The sequence below is a fragment of the Hemicordylus capensis genome, chromosome 6 (assembly GCF_027244095.1).
Source record: "Hemicordylus capensis ecotype Gifberg chromosome 6, rHemCap1.1.pri, whole genome shotgun sequence".
NCBI lineage: Eukaryota > Metazoa > Chordata > Lepidosauria > Squamata > Cordylidae > Hemicordylus > Hemicordylus capensis.
In genome coordinates, this window is record NC_069662.1 from 154,655,668 (window position 1) to 154,675,807 (window position 20,140).

The window sequence follows — 20,140 nt, forward strand, 5'->3', positions numbered from 1 at the left end:
GGCATTTCAGTTCAAGAATGAAGCTTGAAGTAGCAAGTTCCACCAAAAGCAAGCATTGGTATTTATCCACTTTCATTTTTGCAGTACAAATCATAGAACAAGCGGTTTCGAGTTGAATCCTACTTCAACTGCATTTTATAGCAGAGTGGATTACCAAATGATGAGCAATCAGTCTTCAGTCTGCCCCATTATGTTGCAATTTCACAATCAGGCTTCAGAGGCAAAACCATGACTAGTTTTGATTTTTAAAAAGTGTATTTGGACCCATATTTTTGCTTGATCATCTGTATGCATTATAGCACTTTTAACTAGAGGGTCTTAATTAACAACCTCCATCATGCAAGCTTCTGTGAAGTAGGTTTTTAAATTATTTCAAAGATTCAGTATATCTCAGAGAGAAAAGGGTTGTGTTAGTTCCTTAGAATGATGATCCGTCTTTCCTCTGAAGCCACTAGTGGCTTCATGATATATTAATGATCTCCCTGCAGCCATCACTCAATATGACTGTGCGTTGTTTAATGTTGCACCACTCCCTGAAGTTTGCATGAAATAATTAGACAGAATAGAACATCTTCTTAATTAAATTTTAGTCCCACCCAATTCATGCGATCAGCATTTTTCTGTGCAGCTATGGATATGGGAATATACATCACAACCTGTATGAGATGTATTTCTCAAAATCACAGCAGCTGTTCAATAAATAAGGATATGTGCGAGAGTGCAATTTGTATTCTCCCATGCTGTGTATGAGATTTACACTGAGAATATATGTGCAGAGTTGAATATGGACAAAGTTTCCCCCCATACAGTAAACATTGCATATATCCTGTTGCAGAGTACTGTAACTCCTGCATTGCTTTTTGAATTGCAACATACTAATTGTGGTTCCGGTTTCAAAATTACCATAATTGATGCCCCTTCATGTGCCGTTTTGTATATTTGGGAGAGGACTCTTAAGCTCTTTCCTCCCCTCTTTCACCAGCCCTTGGCTAAGTGTATGTGGGACTGGGTACACCGCCGTTCACTTAGCCATTTACCTACAATGGGAGCCCTTATTATAAGTAGCCTGAATGCTGGGACCCTGGAAGAAGGCAGAGTTGTTGTAACTTTCCATGGGAGGCATAGAGGGGCTCCATTGAAGATCATCCCCAGTCCAGCTATACTAGGGTTTCCCAACCCTTTTCTTCCTGAGGCACACATAAAAGTAAGAAAAAAATGGGGGGCCCCTGGTAAGAGGCCCTTACCCCGTTGAGAGAGGTGTTTTTTTAAGGTGGCAAATCCCATGCTCGCTCACTCTGTCTGTTTGTCTGTCTACCCTCCTGACCCTCCTGGTACATTATGAAGTGAGTCAGCTGCAAAAACAAGGAGTTTAAACTCCCCACATTTGATGCTGACTGGCCTATAATGCACAGGGAAGGAGGTGGCCATTACCAGGCATAACGGAGCAAGTCAGCTGCAAAGCCATGAGTTTAAACTCGGCTTTTGCAGCTGACTTGCACCTTTATGGAAGGGGGCACCTCCTTCCCAGTATATTACAGGGGCAGCAAGTCAGTTCCAAAAGTAAGGACCTTCGACTCCCCACTTTTGGAGCTGACTCAGAGCAAGCATAGTACACTGGCCAGTGTCTCTAGCACACTGCTTGGGAAACACTGATCTCTACTGATTGGCAGCAGCTCTTCAGAGTGCCAGACAGGGGCTTTTCTCAGCCTTACCTGGAGATGCCAGGGATTGAACCTGGAATTTTTTCTATGTAAAGCATCCTGTGTAGGCAGTGGGGAAAGTGGGAAAGTGTTCAATGTTTCCTTTTTTGCATGAGCAGATGGGTGCCCATACTATTATGGGAATTCAGTAATCCTTTGCCTAACCGTGGTTTCTCAGAAATCACACTGATTTAGATTCCCTCTAATTTCAAGGCAAGTATGCTTATCATTGTAAGCAGTACCATGTAAATGAAAGTGTGTTAGCTTGAGTGGTCTGTGGACCCTTCAGATGGATACGCTATTGTTAATAACGGTTTTTATCAAGTGCATAATAATTTTGGTTGACAGCAGCTGAAAAACTATTTCTGCGCCCCCTCCCCGCCCCACTGAGATGTAGATAGGCTAATATTCAGTAGCCTGCAAGGGATAACATAATGTGCACTTCTATGACATTTTCCCTTTGAAGGGTCAGTTACTTAACTAAACTATAGTGAGTAGTATGTCATAGTCAGCCTGACTTTAAGTTAATGTACAAGTTTCAAAGTAATTTTTTTCTCCTTTTCATATTCTTCATCTGGTATATTATCTAAGTCATCCATAATAGGTCAAGGGAACTGTTCTTTAGAATGGAACATTTAAAGCTCATCCTTAGTAAAGGCAGTGATAACTCAAAAGTAATTTTAAAATATTTGATGGTGAAAGTATTTGATTGAATAATAGCTAGCTGTTAAACAATGTATCTTTTATCTATTACTACTTTTGTTGTTTTCATTTTTATAGCTGAGGTCATCTTTGCATAAATCCAAATAATTCTTTTGCTGTCAATTAATATAGGAGATCTGTTGTGTGACTCTTATTGTATTGCTCTTTTCCAAGGGAAAAAACCCCACAATTTATTACTGTATTATTTTTGTTGTACCTTAACTGAAATATGAGTTTGTACGTTCCCATTACATATAGCATGGTATCCTGTTTATCCGTAAGGATTTCACCACTACCACCACCACTTTAAAAGTTGAAGAGATTTGCTTTGATTAAGGATTGGTATTTAATTAAGTCAGACCTGGCTAACTTGAGGCAAGGGGCTACAGTCCCAACATAGTCTTTATTGGTTCTTTCAGTATCAAGCTGAATCAACTTCCCACACTGTTTTCCAATGAAAATATAGAGAGCATACTCTATATGTCAAGGAACAGAACAACAAAAGAGAATCATGACCATTGGTGGCTTTAAATTTAATACTGGAAGTTCAGATTATATGGGAGTCTAAACTTTTTCTTTCTGTGTTACTTAGTTTGGCTGCCAGAAGCGAGAACACTTTCAAACTAGACTTACTGCTCTTGAGACCATATTTTAATTAAGAATTTTCAAACAGCACCTCAGGCGATCAGAGTTGTGACCTGTCAAGCGTCTTGAGAGACTGCTGGTCCTCTTTTGATACCAGTTTAGCCTGAGATAGACACTTGCACCCAATTTGTATAAGATTGCCTGAGGTGTCTGTGGTGTTGTTTCTCTTGATGGACTTGTTTGTGTACAAGAGAGGCAGGGAAATTGCAAATCTCCCAATATTTGAGGCTGTTCAGACTTTTGAATAGCTGCTTTTAAAATCCATCTGTGATTACCCAGCCTATACCTTTTGCAGACTGCTGGATGAGATTTTGTATACAATACCAGTTTTCCTCACCTTGGTAGGCTGTTTGAATGTGATCGCACTTTCCTACTGTTAGGGCAGGATACAAAGGGTCTGTACAAGAGTGGAAAGTGATTTTGCTCACAGGAAGAGGGTTCCCGTGGCAGCCACTCTACCCTACATTTAATCCTATTCTGTTGGCTATCAAGAGTAGCTGGGGGAGGGTGTAAAGAGACTTAGTGATAGGGCAGTGGGAGAGAATGTTGTGCTCTCTTGGATCACCATGGTGTTAGACATGGAGGCGATTCTCACGGTCTCCAAAAAGTGGGCTGAGGGAGCCTAGCCCGCTTTTTGGTGATCGTGTGCTGCGACGGGAGCCACATGGCTCCCAGCAGCAAACGGTGCTAATTCCCCCTCCCCTTAGCTGAGGTTAACAGAGCAAGTGCTCCGTTAACCTCAGTGTTTTACTCGTTACATAGGAACACAGGACGCTGCCATATATTGAGTCAAACCATTGGTTTATCTAACTCAGTGTTGTCTCCCAGGCTTGGGGGTCTTTCCAGGATGCCCCGCACACTCACATGGAGCATCCTGGAACTTCTGGGGGCCACGCGGCCCCCGATCCCTGCAGCCCCCATTGGCTCCGTGATGGAGCCGGCAGTCATGTGGGCAGCCGATCTGGCCGCCTAGGGCAGCCTGATGATCGTCTGCAGGAAGAGCGGGCTAAGCCTGATCTCCCCCCTAAACTCCTTACGGCAAGTCTCACTGATCGTGAGACTCGCCTCATGGTGTTAGACCAGTGTGGGGACATGGGGATCACAAACAAGGAGTGGTCCTTTGAATCACAGTATTAGACACTTTTGTTTAGAGCAGGTGAAGGCAACGTGTGGCTCTGTGGCTGAGGGTGATGGGAGTTGTAGTGCAGTAGCACCTGGAGTTGCCTATCCCTGCTCCAATTTTTAGATCTTCATCTGGATTTTTTTTCCTACACTGGAGGGAAAGGCTAAAAAATGTGTTATCATTATAAATCATTTATTTTTAATCCTCATAGCAACAGCTCATGGGATTTTTTGCTTAAATGCTAGTTTCTTGGCAACTCCATACTAGTGTGGTATAGGATGGTTAGCATGACCAAGTAGGACTGGGAACATCCAGGTATACCCACCACAATAGAGCTCAGTGGGTGACTTTGGGTCAGTCAACCAAATCTACCTGACAGACTTGTTGTAAGGATAAAATCAACACAATAAGACAGTGGTTTAAGCCACAGTAATACCACTATTTCACAGGATGCAAATAAGCACTGGTGCACAAGGACAGCATGTCTCTAGACAATATGCCTCTGGTGCTAGGGGTCTGGCCAGTGCACTGAAGCTTTCCTGTCACATCACCAGGCTTTATATTACACAACTCTGCTATGTGGGGCAAATGGGGGTGGGCAGGACATGGCCCTTAGGTTCATTTTCATGACCTCCTGTGAGTTTTGTGTGTTGTGTAAGTGTCTTTTTAGAAGGGGTTTGAGAATCCTTATTATTATTATTTTGAATAGCAAGCTTCTACACCTTATAGAAGTGAATATAGGCTTGGAAATGTGTGGTGATATCTCAGAAGCCAGAAGATGGCTAGATGCAACTTCTGGAGATCCAAAGTTAAGGCTTTAATGTCTTCATAAATTTTTTACCCATCTCTATATAGAGGAGAAGTGGAATAAATTGTCCTTTTACAACAGCACAAAATAAATAAAACTATGCAAACAGGAACAATTCATTTAGATTTCAGAATCCAGCTTCGCTTTATGCAGTGCTAAGATTATTTAGTCCTACTTAAACATGTAGTTAAAGTAGGAGCATCAATGATATGTATACTTTGGCAGTTCCCATACTGGTGAATAACAAAGGGTTAGCATAAGAAAAATTATAATTCAATTTCCCTTTTTCTTTTTAGGTTGATAGCATCCTACCTGACTCCATAATCAACTACATGGTACAGAATCCTAAAGGAAAAACTTCTGCTTTGACACATTCAACAGCAGCCCATACAAAACATACTGAAAACTTCCCTGTGAGAACCTTCGGCCAAACACAGGCACACCAATTCCCACTAAAGCCCAAAGAAGAGTTTGACAGAGAGGCTCTTTTGGCAGCATTAAATGCATACATCACTCAAAAGGTGGCAGCAAAAAACCTTGATGGAAGTTCTTCTGTTAGCAGGTCTAAAGAGTCTTCCCTTTACAGCAATCGGCTCAAGCCTCCTCAGATTGATCATCTTGATGGAACATTGTCCAAAGAAAAAACAAAAGATTTTGAGATGAGACCATCATTTCTACAGAGGCCTGGATCTGGACTGGTACCTAGTTCTGCCCAGGGTGATCTTAGAGTGCCTTTAACTACAATGGATGGTAAGGAATCAACTTATTAGATTTACATAAGTGTTCATCTAATGTTCTATAACAATAATATTCAAACTATGTTCCAGGAAATCCGGGGATTTTGTGGAAACTTATCAGGGGGGTTGTAAGGGCTCGAGGGATGATGGGACTTGCAGATGTGAAATCATCATTCACATTCTTGCTATGCCTGACTGTTCTCATTGCATCCCAGGTTGAATCTTGGCTGTATCACTGTTTCTACTGATGAGGAACCCTTCGCTTGAGTGTTGTCCCTTGGTTCAAGGAATGGGAATGCGTCATTCTGCCCAGGTTTTCCTTAGTGATTCAGTGCAATTGCAAGGGACTAGGAAACACTGCTGTAATAATCACTGTACAAAGAAAGTGCCAGAATAGACAAAGCTTTTGAGCACTAAGATTATTATTTTTATTATTATTTATTTATCATACTTTTATACCACCTGATATGTACATCTCTAGGCGGTGTACAAATTTTAAAACAATATAAAAAGTCACTGATTAAAATCCACGAAACACAATAAAGATATCTCATAAAACAGTTATTAAAACAAACTAGCCGACCCCGCACAGAGCATCTGTACGGCACTTTGGGGCTGGCTGTTTCCCCCTCCCTCTCCCTCCTGCCCCGGTCTCTCCTCTCTTCCCCTTCCCTCCAGCCCCGTGCTCTCTAGCCCTCCCCCTCCCTTTCCTCCCTCCACACAGAGCTTCACTGGGTGGTGGGCAGCCAAAAAGGGCCCACCCGCCACCGCCGTTTTTTCTGCCCTCTTGTCCGCCTGCCGCCGCCACAGTTTTTCTCTCCCCCGCCCCCCCTCCGCAGCCACTTTTCTCCGCTTTTCTCTCCCTCCTTCCACCCACCTACTGCCACTGCTTTTTTATCCCCCCTTCTCTGCCCACCACCACCGCCACTTTCTTCCCCCTCTCCCCCCCCCTCCTCACTCAGCCGGGCCTCTCACCAGAACTCTTGCAGCGTGCCGCGAGAGTTCCACCGCCAAATCCTGGACACACGTGCTGGCTAAGATAATTAATTATATAGATTATTAAAATTAATTCTAATTAAAAGCCTGCAAGAACAGGTGAGTCTTGAGGGTCTACCTGAAAACAAACAGAGAAGGAGATGCTCTTATTTCAGCAGGAATTAGAATGCAGTTTCCCTCTCTCTTAATGAATGAACACCCAGATAAGATAAGGAACTAAGAACAGATTCCCTCCCACAGATAAGACTTTTAGATTCAGTCAAGTGAGTCATGCTGAAAATCAGCATCCTCCTTCCCCTATTCAGCCTTTTGTTTTGAGAAGAATGTCTAAGAGAACACCCATAGGAAAATTAACTAAGCATGGTATGTATATACTATAAAGCCTCCTCAGGAAATTAAAAGTAATCATTAATAAATTCCTCAGCAGAGCAATCTCCCTTCCCAAATGTAAAACCTGTTCCCCACTACCAATTAAATTGGACTTGAAAACCAGGGCTGCAAGATTAAATTAATCTCACCGGTGGAGTCTTGCACCTATAGGGATATCCACCTTCAGGCTATTCAGCTTATCTGAATTTTCCCCAGAAACAGTAGCCACTGGAAGGCATCAGCACTGAGATTAGATTTCTAGAAGGTGGAAGGTACTCAGTCCTCTCAAGCTTGACCCTAAAAGCTCAGTCTTTAGGATACTAAAAACCGTTCTTAGAATTAGTACGTTGTACAGTTCACAGATTCAGGATTCACCCAGCTTCATGTCATTCTGTTCCCAAGGACTGAGGTTGCCCACCTCTCACTAACCCGGCCATCCACCCCATTGAAAGCCCAAAGGGAGTGCATATTCTGTGGATGGGTCCTAGAGATTCTCAAGCCTGAGCATCTCTGAGCGGAAATAACTATTTTTGGACTCTTCAAAAGCCACAAACCTAGCCACCCAGAGTTTTCCCTGTCAAGCGGATATCCATCTCATTGTTCCAGCACAAGGCAAAGTTGCAAGATAGGTAGCCATAGAACTGTTCTTCTGAGTGGTCTCTGCCCTTCACACAACTGGGCTTCACATTCTAGTGAAGGCACGATTGGGAACTTTTCCAGGCTCTCTATTCCTTATTTCTTTGGTGGCAGCTCTGCCCCTTTCTTCCTTAATATCACGTGACTAACCCACTCCTCCTCAGTTTTTGTCATCTGCCAAGAAGATAACATTTCTGGCTGATTGGTGAACTGCATTTACCTTTAAAAAAAAAAGTTATTTCTCTTCCGTCTTCGTTACTTATTTGGTTTATTTTTCCTCTCCTTGTGGTTATATTCATTCTTTTATGCCTATTCAGTTTGCGTTTTTATTTCTGCCCCCCGTGCTTTGGAGGGAGCGGGAAACCATTCCAGGAGACAGTTTATTTCTTGTTCAATGTATATACCATCTTTCATTATGCATCTCAAGGTAGTTTACACAAGTTAAAATACATTAACATTCCATAAAAGTTACATTTAAAACTTTAAAATCAATTAAACATTAAAAGCCATAAAACACTGAAAAACAATTAAAGAAGATAAACAGAAGCAAGAAAGCCAAGAAACCTGGAAGCCTCTAAGGGGTAAAAGCCTGAACAAATAAAAAGGTTTTATTTGTTTTTTAAAAACAGCCACAGATGTCAAGGAGCGGACATTCACTGGGAGAGCATTCCAGAGCCTGGGGGCAATATGAAACTCACTGGGTGGCTCTGGGCCGTTTGCTTATCTCTCAGCCTAACATTCCTCACAGGGTTATTGTGAGGATAAACATAACCATGTACACCACTGTGGTGAAAAAGTGGGATACAAATATAAAAATAAATAAAATAACAAACAAACAACAGGGAAGGCCCTGGCCCATACGTACAGCTGTTTAGCCTCTCTCAGCATCAGCACACACAGCGCACAGGCTCCCACAGATGATCTTGTTGGGTAGGCAGAAGCCCTTGGGAGCAGGTGGTCCTTCAGGTATTCAGGGCCCAAACTGTTAAGGGCTTTAAAGGTAATAACTAGCACCTTAAATTGGATTTGGAAACAAAATGGCAACCAGTGCAGCTCTTTCAGAATAGGTGTAATTGCTCTGAGCGAGCAATTCCCGAGAGAACCCAAATATTCTTCAGGGGCGGCCCCACGTAGAGTGCATTGCGGTAATTCAGCCATGACGTGACTAAGGCATGGGTAACCATGGCCAGATCTGCCTTTTCAAGAAAGGCACACTGCTGGCACAGTAGCCGAAGCTGTGCAAAGGCACCCCTGGCCATTGTCTCCACCTGAGCATCCAAAAGCAGAGCCAGGTCGAGCAACACCCCCAAACTGCACACTTGTTCTTTCAAGGGAAGCACAACCCCATCCAGAGCTGGTTGAATCACCCTGTCCTGATAGGCCTTTGTTTAAACACTGTAAAACTTGAATGCTAGTCAGATGGCCACCAGTTGTGCCTGTCCTATCTAGGGGACACTTACATTGTTCAGACCTGCACCTACCATCAGCAGTACACTAGGCAAGCATGCCAGAATAGAGCCTCTAGGCTCCATGCTCATTTGTGGGGGAGAGTGCACCTGTCCTCAGTCAACATGGATACTGCTAGTAGTGGTTCAGCAGATTGTATTCTGCCAAAAATCCTGACTACAACAATGCAGATTTCAGGTGCCGAGTCTCGGCCCTCAGAACCAGATTATATCCCGAGATCCTCATTGCAACCACCACTTCAGTCTGTGACCCAGCCTGCTGCCTTGGCCTCAGACCCAACAGTTCCGGCTCCCACAGGACCGGAAAGGGCAAATCAGACTCCTAAGTGCTCATCCAACTTGGTGCTGCCTCCTCTAGTGTTGGCACAAAAGCCAAAGAAGCACCACTGGATGCAAGAGCAGATAAAAAGAAAAGGAAGGTTCCTTCACCTCTCCCATCCTGTACTAGTGAACAGGGAGCCAGGCATACTGTTCCCGATGCCACTTCACATGGCAACACAGGCTCCACCTACAGCGAAACAAAAAAAGGCTCTAGAAGAAGTCTAAACATACATCTGCTCCAGAGCCTCTCTCCCAGCCTCCCTGTGCAGCCGAACCCATTGCAACAAAATGTGAGACACTTCGAACCCAAAGAGCCCTCTGTTTCAGAAGGGGAATCAGATGCCTATCAATCAGATGGAGACAGAGCAGCCTCTAGTGGCTCAATGTGTCAGTACCAAATGATTACTCACCTCCTCGGGTGCACAGTCACAGATGCAATTATCATTCTGACTCCCCCTGTTCAGATTGGTACCAATGCTTGTTACAGGGAAGACTATTCCTGCCCCTCATATTCACCAGACAGATACAGATATTTTGTGGATGACTATTATTATGATCCATTTTATACAGTGGACAAGCATCACTCTCAGTATTATAATTCCAGGGATTATAGAGGACACTACCAAGCAAGTTGCTGCTCTGGGTCTAATTCTCGGTCCCAATCTCCAAGGGATAGGTGTTCTAGATCCCCTTGTAGAGGATATTACTCTTGAGACAGGGGATCCTGCTCCCCTGCCTCGGTCTCACTTAAGAGGACAGTGGCAGTCTCACAAGATGTCCACTGCTGCACAACATAAACTTGCCTCTGCCTACAGAGCCTATCCGATTGCCCTCTGTTATTGAACCTCAACCTCCGGTCCCCGTAAGACCAGTTGGCCCTCTGCCAAATTCAGCTTCTTTAGATGTAATAGATCTTTGGACTTGGAATCTAACTCTGAGGATGATATGGGAAATCCTGACACCAGATGTAGTGTCAAGGTCTACCCTGCCAGATTGGTTGGAGGACCCCAAAACCACCTCCTCCATCAGAAGATCTCAAATCTTTCTCTGACCATGTATCCAGGAGCATGTATTGGGGCTTCAAACCAAGGAGCCAATTAAGACATATTTGTTCTAACCCTATCTTTGACCTAATTGATAGTGATGCCCAGCAGTCAGTAGCTTTGCCTATTAACTCAGTGCTTCTAGAAAGTACACACAACTGTTGGGGAAAGCTGTCCTCTGTTATCTCAACATAGAAAAGAGTGGAAAATTTCTATAAAGTGCAATTAGATGAGTGCCCATTTCTGCAGAGACAACCAACTGAATGTTCCTATCATTTGACATACCCTCAAGCAGAATAGTGTTCAGCAGAGACAGTTCATATGCTAAACTTTGAGAGATAAAGTGATGAGGCATTAACCAGCGGAAAGTGCATGAGTGAATCATCTGTCTAATGGGAAGAAACCTGGGCGAGTGTTCACTTGAACTTCTCTTAGTACTAAACCATGAAGTGTTCTTAGTTTGGAATGTATGAAAAATTGATGGACCAGTCTTTGTAAATTGACATAGAGATGAATATAATTTGAAGACTCGCTTGTGACATTTTAATCCCTTCATTGTAGTCTGGAATATTATAGTTGCAGTATTTTGAAGTATTCTACCCCTGCTGACTGAGCAAAGAGATGCTTTTTAAAGTGGTGATTCTCCTGTATTTAGCAGGGGGAGAGCAACTGGCCCTATCCAGGCACAGCACAGCATCCCCCAAGTGGCTGTTGCTGGCATCTGCCTCATATTTCTTTTTAGATTGTGAGCCCTTTGGGAACAGGGAACCACCATGCAGTCTTGCTGTTTAGTAGAGAGCCCAGTGTACATGCTCAAAATGACAAAATGCATGACGAGGCATCTGCCTGATAATAGGTTTCAAAAAGTAAATTTTAATGTAAATGCAAGTCCAGGTGGCACTGCACATGCCTGGAACAGGACTGATGTTAGAGCAAACTAGGCCCACGCTGGTTTCATTATCATGCACTGTCCTATTTCACCATTTCTAGCAGAAATTCATAGGTAACAGATGTTTAACACTTGCAGAGAACAATATGTTGCGTAATATTTAGCTTTCACAAAGGCATACTGTGAGTAATTTCCTAGCATGTGTTACTAGGCTTGTGTTAAGAATGCCAGTTAAATAGTCCTGCTTGATATAATTTGCTCCATAGTTATATTTATTGGTAATCTTACTGGACTGTCATTTATTTATTTATTTATTTATTTATTTTATTCTTAAATTTATATGCCACCTTTCATTAAAACAATCCCAATGTGGTTCACACAAAAATTAAAACAAGACTATAAAAATTACACAATTAAAATAGTAAGATAAAATATAAAAACATAGATCTGATTAAAAATATTTAAAATACGAGCATAAGATAACCATACAAAATACAAAAGAAGCAGCAGTAGAGACAATCATATAAATGCCTGGGTAAAAAGCAAAGATTTCATATGCTTTCTAAAAATTGTGATGGAGACCAAAGAGTGAATAGCCACCTGGAGAGCATTCTAGAGTCTGCGGGTAGCAACAGAGAAGGCCCTGTCCCGCGTGCAGGACAGCTGAGCCCCCATCATTGTTGGCACCTGGAGCAGAGCCCCCTCAGATGACCTTGTCAAGCGGGCAGCAACCTTTGGGAGCAGGTGGTCCCTCAGGTATCCCGGTCCCAAACCATTAAGGGCTTTAAAGTTCAAAACCAGCACCTTGAATTGGACCTGGAAATAAACTGTGTAGCTCTTTCAAAATAGCCAGTGTAGCTCTTTCAAAATGGGTGTGATGTGATCCCAGTGGACAGCTCCAGATAAAATCCTAGCTGCCGCATTTTGCACTAACTGCAGTCTCCGAATATTCTTCAAGGGCAGCCCCACATAGAGCACGTTACAGTAATCCAGCCGTGATGTGACTAAGGCCAGGGTAACTGTGGCCAGATCTGCCTTCTCGAGAAAGGGATCCAGCTGGTGCACTAGCCAAAGCCGTGCAAGGGCAGCCCTGGCCACCACCTCCACCTGAGCTTCCAAAAGCAGAGCCGGGTCCAGCAATACCCCAAGCTGCATGCTTGCTCCTTCACGGGGAGTGCAAACCCAAACCCATCAAGAACTGGTAGATTCTCCTCATCCCGATTGTCTCTCCTACTGACCAACATGACTGTCGTCTCTTCTGGATTCAGTTTCAGTTTATTAGCCTACATCCAAACCATCACAGCCTCCAGCCCCTGATTCAGGACATCCACTACCTCCCTAGGATCAGGTGACAAGGAGAGATAGAGCTGAGTATCATCTGCTAACAGCTGCCATATCATGGCTACTTTAAGTGGTTTTCACATGAGGACCGACTGTAACCTGTAGATCAGTGCTAAAATTACTGTAGTTCTAAAGTAACTCTCTGGTTTGAAAACTCAGATACAGCATTTGCTTGATCAACTTTCCCAATGGATTTATTGAAAGGCCACCTGAAAACTATGTAAATAAATTGCTGCAGTATATTTATATTCCCATCCCTCTGAATAATTTCCTTTTTATTTACATTCTTTTCACAAAAGTAAGTATTTTTCTTTGCTTGTTTTCAAGTGTCTAGTCCATCTTATTCTAATGTATCTTCTAATATATTTTAGATATCACATTTTTCAGAACTACTGTCAGTTCTTCTTTGCCTTTTACACTATTGATGTCAGTGGCTGTTGAGCAATAGGTGTGTCTTTTATTCTAGGCATAGTTTATCTTAAGATGTCAGTCACTTCTGACAAGCAGCTTATCTTCAGGAGCATCCTGGTGACTGTCCAGAGTGAGAAACACCACACTTCAGAGAAAAGAGACAGCTTCTCCTTCTCTGCTTAGGCGTGTGCAAACCAGCTCAACGTCGAACAAGTTCGACATTGAACCAGTTGGGTTAGATGGTTTGGGGTCGAACCGAACCACCCCCTGTTTGGTCCGACCCCAGACCAAATACCCCCCAGATGTCCAGGGAGTTCGCAGACCTTTTAATTTTTTTAAAAATATACCTTATTCCCCTCGGGGGGCGTTCCTGCAGGCAGCGGGGTGTGTCCGTGTCCGTGGATGTCTCCCCTCCCCCCGCTGTCTCTCCTTATTGCCCCTTCTGATCGGTTTGGCTGGCTCGTCGGCCACTCTTCGGCCTTCTCCCGGTGGCATGGTGGCCATTTTGGAGGCTGTGAGCCTATGCAATTGGCCTCTGCATGGCCTGGGCTATGCAGAGGCAAATTGCGCAGGTGCGTGGCCTCCAAAATAGCTGCTGGGCTGCTGGGAGAAGGCCAAAAACCAGTTGAAGAGTGGCCGAACCGGCTGCAGGGGGCAATAAGGAGAGCCAGCAGGGAGGGGGAGCCTCCGTGGACACCCCCCCGCTGCCTCCGGGAACTCCCCCAAGGGGGATAAGGTAAACAATTAAAAACAACAACATTAAAAGGTCCGCAACCTGCCCCCCCGGACCAAACTGAGCCCGGGGGGGTGGTTCGAGGGGGTGCTGGACCGAACTGGTCCGGTCGGTTTTGAGTCTGGTCCAGACTCAAACCAAAGCCGGCCAGCCAGATCCATGCACACTCCTATCTCTGCTTTCTTTCATTAACCAGCAAGACCTGCCGAGAGTCTTTTTGTGGACTCTGGAATTGGGTCCTTGGCCACTCATTTTCTCCTGTGTGGTTTTCTTTCCCCTCATTTTCCTTTTGTTTGAGATTGTGACTGTGCTTTGCTATAGATTATGGAACCTGGCAAAGTAGACTAGGGAGATAAGGCCTGATAGGAAGAAAGAAAAGGAAATTAGTTGAAAATGAATGAAACTCTCATAGTGAGGTTGTATCATCAGCTTTTTCTTCAGCAGCACAATTTTTGGTAGGACATGTAGCTACAAAGTGAAGATGTTGAACCCAATTTGCAGAAAAAAGGCCACCACCCAGTAGTGTTAAAATTACACCATTCTTTATACTGTGATCACATCTGAAGAATGAAATTGTATGCTCTAGGTGTTTGAGCAGGATATGTCAGGCACCAGGAGTCTCAAACTCAGACCACAGGAAACAACAAATTGTATATCAGTATATTGATAGGACCTGCATTTTTCTCTGAACTAACACAGCATCTTTGAGGAGTGAGAGCACATAAATAGCCTAGGCTTAAAGCTTTAACTTGCACGCTCCCTGGCATCCACTCACTTGTGGAAAATGTGACCACGAAATTACAATTTGAGGTGAGTGGTTTGAATAGTAAAAAAAAGAAGAAGGTGAAATTTAATAATTCAGATGAGCCCTTTCCTTCTTTTTAGGATTAATTTACATATTACAGAGCCATTTAGAGGAAGTTTTAAATTGTTCCCTGTGGCAGCAATACTGTAGCAAGATGTTAATTCAAAACACCTCAACAGTGATTGCTGTACATTTTCTGCATGGCACTGCACATGTATAGAATAAACAATTGCTTTGCTGTAAACAAAATCACACAACTGTGAAACAAAGTGCCCCACCTGAAGGGTTTACTGTATGATTACAGCTGCTATGTGGAGTACTTTAAAATAACTTCCGGCAGTAGCTATATTATTATTCACATGTATATGCTAACTCAGCAAAGAGGCATCTTTTTCAAGTGGTGATTCTCTTTATTTGGCAGGGGGAGAGCAACTGGCCCTATCTAGTCCCAGCACAGCATCCCTCCAGTGGCTGTTGCTGATGTCTGTCTTATGTTTCTTTCTTAGGCTGTGAGCCCTTTGGGGACAGGGAGCCATTTTATTTATTTATATCTATGTAAACCGCTTTGGGAACTTTTGTTGAAGAGCGGTATATAAATATCCATAGTAGTAGTAGTATATTCCACCATTCCTCCAAGAAATTCAGGCTAGTATAAATCATGGTTCCCCCACCTCCACACTCCATTTTGTCTTCACAACAACTCTGTGAGCTTAGTTGAACTGAGAGATATTGTCTGTCCCAGGGTGACCCAGTGAGCTTCATGGCTGAGTGGAGGATTTGAACCCAGATCTCTCCAGTTCTAGTCAAGCACTGTAAACACTATATACACTGGCTCACATTCTGAACAGCAGTAGAAGGGCAAAAATGCTGCATGCTTGCAAAAAGCCGTAAGTGTCCCTCCAGTGAAGGCTCCTCGTGGAGTCGAGTGGGCACTAAGCAGGAGGAGGAGTGATTTTTGCACCTCTCCTCTTGCTGCAAAATGCCCTTTTGCTTACCTAAATATGTCCCTGAGGGTCGCACAGCCCTCAGGGGCATATTTATGCAAATGAAGAGGTATTTTGCAGTGAGAAGAGAATTGTGAAAATTCTTCCCCTCTCCATGCCCTTTCACCTGCATGATAAACCTTTATTGCAGCGATATTGAAGGCTTTTTGCAAGCACACAGCCCTTCTTCCACCGATGTGCTGCTCTGCAGAATGTGGGCCACTGTCTCTATAATGTGGAAATTGACGTTTATACTCCTCTTTGGCCACAATTTTCAGGTGCAGAGTAGCAGAATTCTAGGATGCCTAGGATTCAGGTAAAGACTATAGGAGTGTGTGTCTATTCCAAAGTAGGACACCCATAAGAAAATAAGAACAGCCCTACTGGATCAGTCCCAAGGCCCATCTAGTCCAGCATCCTGTTTCACACAGCGGCCCCCCAGATGCCGCTGGAAGCTTACAGGCAGGAGTTGAGGGCATGCCCTCTTTCCTGATGTTACTCCTCTGCAACTGGTATTCAGAGGCATCCTGCCTTTGAGGCTGGAGGTGGCCTATAGCCCTCTGACTAGTAGCTGTTGATAGACCTCTCCTACATAAAGTGATCCAAACCCCTCTTAAAGCCATCCAGGTTGTTGGCTATATCTACATCTTGTGGCAGAGAATTCCACAAGTGGATTATGTGTTGTGTGAAAAAGTACCTCCATTTGTTGGTCCTAAATTTCCTGGCAATCAATTTCATGGGATGACCCCTAGTTCTAATGTTATGTGAGAGGGGGGCAAATTTCTCTCTATCCACTTTCTCCACACCATGCATGATTTTGTAGACCTCTGTCATGTCTCTCCGTAGTCATCTTTTTTCTAAACTAAAAAGCCCCAGGTGTTGTAGCCTTGCCTCATAAGGAAGGTGTTCTAGGCCCCTGGTCATCTTGGTTGCCCACTTCTGCTCCTTTTCCAGGTCTACAATGTCTTTTTTTTACATGTGGTGACCAGAATTGTATGCAGAATTGTATGCAGTATGGTCGCACCATAGTTTTGTATAAGGGTATTATAATATTAGCTGTTTTATTTTCAGTCCCCTTCCTAATGATCCCTAGCATAGAATTGCCATTTTTCACAGCTGCCACACATTGAGTCGACGCTTTCAGTGAGCTGTCCACCATGACCCCAAGATCCCTCTCCTGGTCAGTCACCGACAGCTCAGATCCCATCAGTGTATACTTGAAGTTGGGGTTTTTCATCCCAATGTGCATCACTTTACACTTGCCAGCATTGAACCGCATTTGCCATTTTGTCACCCACTCCCCCAGTTTGGAGAGATCCTTTTGGAGTTCCTCACAATCTGTTTTGGATTTCACTACCCAAAAGAGTTTGGTGTCATCTGCAAATTTGGCCACCTCGCTGCTTATCCCTACTTCTAGATCATTTATGAATAAATTAAAAGCACTGGTCCCAGTACAGATCCCTGGGGGACCCCACTTCTTACTTCCCTGCATTGTGAAAACTCTCCATTGATCCCTATCCTCATGTACTTGTCCCTTTATCTCATTACTGCTAAGTTTTCTCAGGAGTCTTTGATCAGGAACTTTCTGGGGAACCCATGTTCTTTAATGTGGGTGAGTTTAGAAAATGCAAGCATCCTCATTCTAGTGGTGTTTTATAGTTGCTTCCCTATAAACACAAAGAAATCTTATGTAGATTTAAGCAAAGGTTTATTCAGCAAAAACTCCATTTTCTCCTTCTCCTTTCCGATTCCTCCTCCACACTCCCTGCAGGATTCCCTGCAGGATATCCAAACAATTAAATAAAAAATATTGCTGGACATCCCTCCCCTTTATAACAACAAAAACCTGAACTGATTTAAAATCTACTGATGAAATCTTTTAGGTGCTCTCCTGTCTCATACACACTTTTCATGTCTTGGGTTCCCTGGCACAGGCAGAGGTGAGCTTAGCCACAAAGCTTGGGGATTTGTTCCTTGGCCTCCTGTCTTGGGGCAGGGGAGCTCCAAATGTCCTGGGAGGCCTCCCCAGAGCCCTGCCACTACCCTGCGCCTGCCCCACCACTGTCCTGCTGAGCAAGTTAAATCTTTTTTAAACTTTTTTTCAACTGCCACTGCACAGGAGGGATGGTAGCAGAGTTGGGGGAGTCTGGCGGGATGCGGGCACTCAAGGGGAGGAGGAGGCAGTGGCAAGAGCTCCTTCCCTGAGTCCTCCTGCCACCCAAATAACAGGTCAGGCCATTTTCGAGCCATTTAGGTGCTCTCTGCACATGCACACGAGTGTGCAAAGACCTGAAATGGGCCAAAAATAGCTCAGCCTGTTATTTGGGTGGTAGGCAGGCTCAGGAAAGGAGCTCTTGCCACTGCCGCCTCCACCGCCTCTGTCTCCCCTCGAGTGCCTGCACATCCTGCTGGCCACCCCCATCCCCGCCACACAGCAGCGGTTGAAATAAGGTTAAAAAAAAAGATTTACTTTGCCCCCAACCCCCCAAGCCCTCAAACAGGGTGGGTGGTGGTGGGGCTCTGAAGTCCTTCAGGTCTGGGCTCCAAAATCACCTAGGTGCACCCCTGGTCACAGGAACTGCAGGTTCTTCTGGTACCGAGGATTGTTCATCACTTTCATCGGCTTCTTCTGAGAGGTCAGGACTAAAGGTAAGATCAAATTCCTCTTCAGTTCATCTCTTGAGATCAGACTCCCTTCTCTCTTGTCATAGTATGCATGCTGGAAAGTCTCAAACTGTTCCATTTCTTTCCATCATCCAATAGGACAGAATTTCCTCGGATTTCTATTATTCGTTTTGGTCTAGAATATCGGGAACATCCCTTTCTTGCTTTATAAGGCTGCCAAACTCGAACAAAGTCCCCCACCTGAAATGTTCACTGTTTCACACCTCATTTCTTGTCTACATACAGTTTATGTTTTGGTTGCTTATCCCTTACTTGATCACAAATTTTATGTTTGAAATGTATGGCAGTGCCAGGAATATCAGCAAAATTGTCTGAGAAATCAGCAATCATATAGCATATGAATGTTCCATCACCTGTAATACAGGTTCTGTGCTATTTGGTTCTAACACTATTCGTAGATCTTTCTGATGTTTCCAGCCTAGTATTGAGACTACACTTTCTGTTCTATAGTACGTACATTGTATTCCAGGGCAGCAGTGAAGGCAATAGGGGAACCTCCATATTCCCATGGGTGGATATCTGAAGGCTGCAAGTGCAGATATGCTGTAGTAAGGAGTTTATTGTAAAGTGGAAGGAAAATGATAGTTTAAGGCGAACCAGAATCAGCCAACATCCACGCTTCGTGGCCATTAAGTTGAACTTGATAATATGTAGAAGCAGGCTCTGGTTGTTACACTTAAAATGCTGTCAGAAAGTGGTTCATCTGCCTCATCCTTATCATATGGTGAATCACTAATGGAGTAGACAACAGCAAAATTTTCCCCTTTTTTGCATCCGTTGCAATTGACCTTCTGTATATGACAGTGAGCACAATTGGGTTTGTAGGCAGAGTCTCCATGATGGTAGCATTGAAAGCTCCTCCTTTCTTATGCTGCCACTTTCTGGGACAGTGCCTATGAGAAGATTGGGCCTGGAAGGATTTAGACTGAACAGCCTAGCAAGATCTCAGGAGGTTGGGTTTGGGGTAACAAAGAGAAGAACATTTTTCACCCTTCTAGACATCTCTGTAACTTTATCCAAGGTACGTTTCTGCTCCAATAGCAGTTTTTCCATGCAGTTTGGAGCAGTTTGTTTTCATTACAATCTGATCCCTGATAATTTCATCAGTAAAGTTGGCAAACTCACAGGTTACATTTAAGGCATTCAATGCTGTGATATACTGATCAACAGATTCACCAGGCAGGTAGGATCTATAATAGAACTTGTAACATTCAGCAATCTCACTCAAAGTAGGGTTGAAATGACCACCTAAAGCTTGAAGAGCATCTTCCTAAAGAATTGGCATCCCCTTCCATTGGCAGGAAAGGTTGAATGATTATATATTCTCTGGCTTTCAGGGCCCAGTCAGTGAAGCAATATAGCCTTCTGCTTTACTGGAGTACATGCAATGTACATGCTTATTTTTATCCTCACAACAACCCTGTGAGGTAGGTTAGGCTGAGAGAGAATTGGCTGGCCCAGAGTCACCCAGTGAGTTTCATGGCTGAATGGGGATTCGAACTCAGGTCTTCCTGGTTCTAGTCCAACATTCTAACCACTACGCTATGCTGGCTCTCTGTTGCAGAAATAGGACCACCATTGTTTCCAAGGAAGAACAGGTTCTCCTGGGGTGGACAAGAAAAAAGGTGGTGGTGGGATCTGAGCCATGCTGAAAAGGAAAAAGTACCTTCATGGGTTGTGCAGGTCGGGAAACTGGAGAAACAATCAGCAGCAACGATAGTAGAAAGCAGTTCAGAAATGTAGGGAC

At 43.8% G+C, this 20,140-nt stretch overlaps 1 protein-coding gene across 6 annotated transcripts in view; it reads left to right on the plus strand.

The window, feature by feature from the left end:
- Positions 1-20,140, plus strand: part of PTPRN2 (protein tyrosine phosphatase receptor type N2) — a 914,460-nt gene that overhangs the window by 318,754 nt on the left and 575,566 nt on the right. For all 6 annotated transcript variants that reach the window (XM_053263441.1, XM_053263436.1, XM_053263440.1 and 3 more), the window contains one exon: positions 5,275-5,728. In XM_053263441.1, coding sequence (XP_053119416.1) covers positions 5,275-5,728 — 454 coding nt within the window. The remainder of the gene's footprint in view (positions 1-5,274; positions 5,729-20,140) is intronic.